Genomic DNA, 6,536 nt, shown 5'->3' with positions numbered 1-6,536 from the left:
GAGGTCTGACAGCTCACTAACACTACAACTACCCACCAGTGAAATCAGACTGTACTAACCTCAGACTGCATTGTGTTGATGTAGTCCACAGTCCACTTCAAGTCAGAAAAAACACCTCAGCCAGAGGCATTCAAGTGATGTGGCATTCTTAAGTGGAAGGAGAAACAGCTCAGGAAATCCAGCTTTGTTTTATTGTGTGTAAAGTCAAGTGAAATAGCAGTACAAATAGCAGTGTATCTTTATAGTAACAAAAATAACTTCAACTTGAAAGCCTTAAAATTTACCACTGAATTCTTAAGTTACAAAATTCAAAAGCAGTATTGTAGTAATTCCGTAGATATAAAAACAGTAAATAGGCATCTGCTGGTGTGTACAGAACAGTCTGAGATGCATTAATCACAACATACGTACATGGCACAGCAGTAATGTACTGAATAAGTTAGTCTGCCACCTCCTCATGTTCTATTTACAACAGCTTACCTGAAGACTGCTTAAGGAAAGTATAGATATGTATAAATCAACTGAAGGGGATTAAGAACTCCAGTTTTTGGATAACTGTAAAGCTAGCTGGTGAACAAACCACTAGGATGCTAGATAATTTAACTTAGTGTTGCAGCAAGAATCTTAAATCCTGTGGCATGTTGATTTAAACAACTTAGTATCTTACTAGAAGTTTAAATTTGGTCAAGAGGCACTTTTGCAAATTACTGGCATATTCATCTCGATAAATCAGTGATTTAAGCAAAGTCTTCTAGAAGACAGACCACAATTCTCCCTTCCCATTTCAAGTCAGATCAAAGTGGAATGAAGAACTGCAGACTCTACAGCTACAAACAGCTCTTTTGATAAGTTCAGCAAGTGTTTTCTTTCCTGCTCCATAGTCCTTTCATTTAAACTTGATTCATTTGATACTACAAATTACTTGGGAACAAGGAGAATTCAGGTTTTACTCTGCCAGTGAAGCTGAACTCTAGTGTCTATGAATTTTTAGTGTACTTCACAAGCATTAATCTAACACTTGTGTGTTACTTAGTTGTTTCTTATCTGAAGAGGCTGCTTTGTACAGGGAGTCTTTGCAGTAAGCCATAATGCCCCAAACCCTTCAGCATACTCTGTCTAGCTAGCACACAATGTGGGATTAGTACAGTGCTCCTCCCCACAGCAGCAGGCAACTCTTAATTCTGGCATTTTAATGTGATAGCATGGGGGGACAGGACAGCTCACTTCTAAAAGCAAACCTTCTTATCTTCCATAGCAGAAACTACATTTCTTCTTAAAATAGGAAGCTTTTGTGCTATAAAAGAATCCTGACAAAGTTAAGGCTTTTCCAGTTGCTTCCTTAGATAACTAGGGTTTGCCCTGTCCTCCTGAAAGCCATGACTACAATAAAGTCTTACCATGTACCTGCAGGGAAGACTTTAGAGAAGCACTCTGCTGAGGGGACTAGAGTTTTACTACTGCCAGTTACACCAGAGGAAAAAAAAAAAGCCAACCCAAAAATAGTGTTTACCACAGTTAGGAACATGCATTCCTTCCAGACAACCTGTTCAGGTCTAGTATTTGCTTCCTTGCTTGATATCAGTCTATGTATCTCCCTCCCCAACCCTTCCCCAACTTGATGATTGATTAGGACATCATGGATTGTTGCACAGCCTTCTGGAGAGATTGTCTGGTCACCAGCAGCCGTACCACTTCTTCGTTCCTTTTTGTCAGTCTCTTCCTAGCTTGGTCATGGGTCACCATTGTCATATCCCAGCCATTCACCTAGGGAGAAAACATAAAATGAGGCAGGTGCATGGACTCACAGGTGTTCTATCAGCACTATGTAGTAGATACGCTTATGCCACAGCTCAGTTTGTTTATAAGCCCCACAAACTGTCCTGGGAAGCACCCAGAAGACAGTATTTCCCCCAGCAGAAACTGCTCTGTAGTGTGCACCTAGTAGTACATCATTATTTGTCTTAATCTTGGAGTTTACCTGCATGATCTTATCTCCAATCTGAAGTCCTGCAACTTCTGCTGGGCCTCCTTCCGTCACCCTTGTTACATAGATACCCTGGGAAAAAAAAATTGCATTCGTTTACTAAATACGGGAGCATTAAATACCCAAGGCCATTCTACTGACAGTGCAAAAATACTTTGTAGTATATATATTATGGGATTCTAGTTAAAACCAGGGGTTTTGTTAGAAAATAGAAAAGGTGGAGAGCAAACGTAAACTTGGTCTGCAAATGATAATGTGGTAACAGAGTAACTTTCGTAGTCAACTGTGTGAGAGAATGGAATACAGACGCAAGTGAGTCGAGCTTGCTAGGCAAGTTGGATACGCTCAGCATTTTGCAGAGAGGGCTGCTACAGAAAACAAAGACCATCTGACCTTGTCGGTCTTGTCTTCGGAGAACGGATTCTGAGTAGGATCCTGATCAATGCCACCTCCAATGCTGAAGCCCAGAATCAAATTGTCACCTTGACGAAGCTTATGTATTTCAATTCTTTGCTGAAAAGAGAAAAAGATAAAATAGCTGAGTATTGTGATCACTGGAAGAAATCTCAGGTGTGTCTCAAGACACAGATACTTCAGACCCAGTCAGATTTTCTTTCACAAAGATACCCTGAACCTCCTGGAGCGGGCTGCGTCACAGCTGGGTGAGCTTACATGTTGTAGGCAGACAGCTCTAAAACCCCTTGGCTGCACAGAACTATCACGTGGCAGTTACTGTCTGTCTGTCCGTCAGTCACACGCAGCCTCAGTGGTGACAACAGTTGGCTCCCAACTGTTCTCAGGCCCTACCACAAAACAGCAGCACAGGAAACCATCTGCAAGCCAATGCCGTGATACAGCCAAGCTCCTTAACTACTCGCGGCTTTACCGCTTGCCCAGAGATACAAGGGGAAAACGCTAAAACCAGAGCAGGTCTCTTTAAACATGAGTCACGTCCCGATAACTGGCAGTCACTCACAGCTAGACTCATCTTGCTCTTTATCCACACGCCTCGTGATCCTGCCTAGCCCTATCAGTGGGAATAACAACCTATTATTAGGATGGTTCTTTTTCAAGATAACTTATCAACATGCTCTTGTAATCCCGAGGCAGGTTCCTTGCTGTCTGACGAACACGGGCATCTGACAAACTTCACGCATTACCTAAGTGCGATATAAACGCCAGCCTAGCGCGATTCTTGAGCCGAGATAAAAAGCCACAGGTTTAACCAAAACAGTAACCGCCCAACTCAGCTTCTTCGCCCTGACCGAGGGAAAGGTGTCCCTGCTGGCTGCAAGGGGTCGCGCTGGGTGACCCACGAGGGTCCCTTCCACCCCAAACCCTTCTCTGACTCTCCCCCACGGGCCCACTCGGACGCTGCCGGCCTTCCCAAAGGGCGCTGGGTCACAGATCGCCCGGTCACCCCAGCACACCTTCCACAGACGCAACCAAGTCGAGCTCACCGGCTGCGTTCCACCCGGGAGCGGAGAAAACTTCGTGCGTGGCTCCAGCGCCCGGACCCCCCCCACACCCCGTTACTCCGGCCGGGCTCGGCACTGACCGAGAGGGGGTGAGGAGCGGCGGCAGGCGGCAACCGGGGCCGGCAGCTCTGCAACACCCTTAACCCACTCCTCCCACGCACCCACGGGCCGGGGCTGCTCCGGGACGCTGCCCCGGGTCGCTCCGGCGGTACCTCCGCCCCCACCGAACCCCCTCCGCCCGGTGACAGCCCGCAGGGCGGTACCGGTACCGCCGCCACCGTCCCCGTCCCGCTTAGCAGCCCCCGGCGCGGTGTCCCTGTCCCCGTCCCGTCCCCGTCTCACCACCACGGCGGTGACCGGCTGTCCCGGTACGTACGACATGGCCCCGCCGCCGCTGCCGCCGCCCGAACAAAAGCGCCTCGCCCGGTTCCGCCCCTTCGCCGCCGCCAACCAATCGGAGACCGCCTCGCCCCGCGGCGGAGGGGAGCGGGCGCCGGAAATCAGCTTCTCTTTCCCGGCGGTCTCCGCGCCAAGATGCCTGACAGGAGCTTCCGGTGGGGAGGCGTGAGGCTCCGCCGTGGCGGTAGGTTGGGCCCGGCGGCCTCGGTCTCCCGTTTTACTTCCCCCCGCCCCCCCCCCCCTCAGCCCCCGCCGGCGGCCGGCGGTGACGGGCGGTGCGTGGTGTCCCTTGGCAGGGTGTGAGGCGTGAAGGTCGGACCCGGGCGAGGGTCCCGCGGAGCAGCGCGTCGCCGTGGATGAGAGGTAACGGGCCGGAGGGGGGTAGAGAGAGAAAGGCGGGAGGGCCCCGCGGGCGACGGGCCTCCGAGCTGCCGCCGCGCTCCGGAACGGTGTACCTGAGGGTGGCCTCGGGGCAGCGGCCGCCCCGGAGTCGAGCGGGTTCACCGGGCCGGTGCCGCGGGCCCGGCTCTTCGCTTCGGCCCGGAGCGGGGCTGCGCCGGGCTAGTCCGCCGCCCCCCCCCGACCCGCACCCCCGGCCGGTACAGTGTGTGTCTCGTTTTCCCCAGTGTCGTTGGGAGAGAGGAGGTCCCCGAGCCCGGCAGGGAGCCATGGCCGCGGTGGTGGCCAAACGCGAAGGGCCGCAGTTCATCAGCGAAGCGGCGGTGCGGGGGAACGCCGCCATCCTGGACTATTGCAGGACGTCTGTGTCGGCCCTGTCGGGTGCCACGGCGGGGATTCTTGGCCTGACCGGCCTGCACGGCTTCATCTTCTACTTCCTGGCTTCCGTCCTCCTCTCCGTGCTCTTGGTCTTAAAAGCCGGACGACGATGGAACAAGTACTTTAAATCCCGGAGGCCGCTTTTCACGGGGGGGCTTATAGGAGGGCTTTTCACATATGTCCTGTTCTGGACTTTCCTGTACGGCATGGTTCACGTCTACTAAAACGACTAGGAGCCGCAGTAGCTGCAGTGGTTTTTAATGAAGCAGAAAGACTGTTGCCAAAAGTCATCTACACAACTAGGCCAGCTTACCTTTTAAACCGTTGTTCATCGCTTGTCGGTAAATTATGTCCAAGTACAAATGAATCGGTAGTACTGTTCTAATTAAACTGAATGTGAAACACCACTTGGATGCCTCCCAGGAATATTTGTTTGGTGGTGAAGGAATAACTTCTGTCCCTAATTGCAGGCACAACCGTTAACTACGTTAACGTAGTCCCTTGTATCCTTTGTGTTTTGGGTAAGACACACCAATTGCAATCCCTTCTAGGTTTGCTGCCTGTCCCTACACGCAAATACCAATGAAAGCAGTGTGTAGCACAGCCCTCTTAAAAAATAATCCACTGGCACAAGGAAATACTGCACAGTAGCATGTAATTTAAGTATACGTGAAGGTTTGGTACAGAAATGTAATTGAGTTGCTAGTGCAAATGTTATTTCCACAATTGCTATATGTACACGCTATCAATAAATGACATTGTCACAGATACTTTTCACTGGCATGCACAAGAGTCACTAAGTAATGCTCTCCCAAGTCAAACACTTTGCTTCTTTTTAGTACAGTTGTATCCAACGAAACACGACCAAGTAAGTGCAACGTCCTGTTACCTGCCAGCTCACTCTGTGCTGAACACAGGTGTAAGCCTGCTAGCATTTTCTGTAATTGAGCAGCGCAGTGTTGTGGTTCCATATGTCCCTGGCAGGAACAGAAGGGAAAATTTGGTCACCTGCTGTACAGGTAATATCTTTGCTATAGACCTGCTTCCGCAAACTTAGTGTTTAATGAACTTGCTTAGCGTAAGTATGTATCACAAAGAGATGGCGGTGTGTGCAACCTAAAAAACACACTGTACAGAAGAGTCTTGGAGAGCATTGCCCTAAAGTGACAAATTTTATTGCTGTATGTTAAATACAAGGAGGAAAAAAAAATAATCAAAGAAACAAGCTCCTGAGAAGGAATCTGGTTCTGTTTTATCAACAGCAATGGTTGTGGGAATTGTGTTAAACAGAGGGTATAAAAATGGGAAATATTCTAGGGACTTTTGAGGGCCTGAAGCCCCTGAAGACTTAAATTCAGGAAATTGCTTTGGTCACCTAACAAGATGATGTTGTTTTGTCAAGTTGAAAAATTAGAGCACAGTCAGCTTTATGTATTACAATGAGCTACTTGATCTCTGTGAGTTGTGCCTTGGCCTGATGCCACATGTGGCGTTCACCATGTGTTTCACCATCTAGAAATTATCCAAACAGAATTAAGCTCTGACAGTCAGAAGCCTGTGCTGTTGTATTGGTGCGGTAGTTCTAATGGGCCTGACTAGTGCAGCCTGTCAGTTATACGCACATTAACTCATGGTTGCCTGGAGGAGAGACTTCTGGCATGAAGAGGCAGCTTTGGATGTGATTATAGCATCAGAGGTACACAGCTTATCCTAAATTATTTTAAGTCCACTGTGTAATTCTATTCTAGCTAAATGTTTGACTTGATAATTACTTGCATCTGAACAGAAGCAGAGGGAGTGGACTAGACTGGGTGGGGTTTGCTATTGGTGACTGGATTTGGAGTTTGCCACTGCTAACAGAGGTGAGTTTTAATTTCGACCCAACCTGTACCACCTTA

General features: G+C 49.1%; 2 protein-coding genes across 2 annotated transcripts; one reads left to right on the top strand and one right to left on the bottom strand.

Annotated features, from left to right (window-relative positions):
• Window positions 1–169: 169 nt before the first annotated feature.
• Window positions 170–3,936, bottom strand: TAX1BP3 (Tax1 binding protein 3). The gene is made up of 4 exons (XM_075032859.1): window positions 3,805–3,936; window positions 2,378–2,497; window positions 1,979–2,056; window positions 170–1,764 (listed from the first exon to the last, which is right to left on the bottom strand). The coding sequence occupies exons 1-4, from the start codon at window positions 3,841–3,843 to the stop codon at window positions 1,627–1,629; spliced, it is 375 nt and encodes a 124-aa protein (XP_074888960.1). The 5' UTR covers window positions 3,844–3,936; the 3' UTR covers window positions 170–1,626.
• EMC6 (ER membrane protein complex subunit 6) lies at window positions 3,911–5,045 on the top strand. The gene is made up of 3 exons (XM_075032860.1): window positions 3,911–4,045; window positions 4,158–4,224; window positions 4,488–5,045. Exon 3 carries the CDS (start codon window positions 4,530–4,532, stop codon window positions 4,860–4,862), a length of 333 nt encoding a protein of 110 aa, XP_074888961.1. The 5' UTR covers window positions 3,911–4,045; window positions 4,158–4,224; window positions 4,488–4,529; the 3' UTR covers window positions 4,863–5,045.
• The last annotated feature ends 1,491 nt before the right edge of the window (window positions 5,046–6,536 follow it).

This window comes from Buteo buteo, chromosome 7 (assembly GCF_964188355.1).
Source record: "Buteo buteo chromosome 7, bButBut1.hap1.1, whole genome shotgun sequence".
Taxonomy (NCBI): Eukaryota; Metazoa; Chordata; class Aves; order Accipitriformes; family Accipitridae; genus Buteo; species Buteo buteo.
This window is presented reverse-complemented; position numbering and strand designations above follow the sequence as displayed.

Bases quoted from the DNA above. Each gene is read 5' to 3' on its own strand.
- TAX1BP3 (XM_075032859.1), bottom strand. From the start codon at position 3,843: ATGTCGTACGTACCGGGACAGCCGGTCACCGCCGTGGTG. The intron at 2,498-3,804 runs GTGAGACGGGGA...TTCTCTTTTCAG, and splicing joins AGCCGGTCACCGCCGTGGTG to CAAAGAATTGAAATACATAA. The intron at 1,765-1,978 runs GTAAACTCCAAG...TTTTCTCCCTAG, and splicing joins TTGGAGATAAGATCATGCAG to GTGAATGGCTGGGATATGAC.
- EMC6 (XM_075032860.1), top strand. From the start codon at position 4,530: ATGGCCGCGGTGGTGGCCAAACGCGAAGGGCCGCAGTTCATCAGCGAA.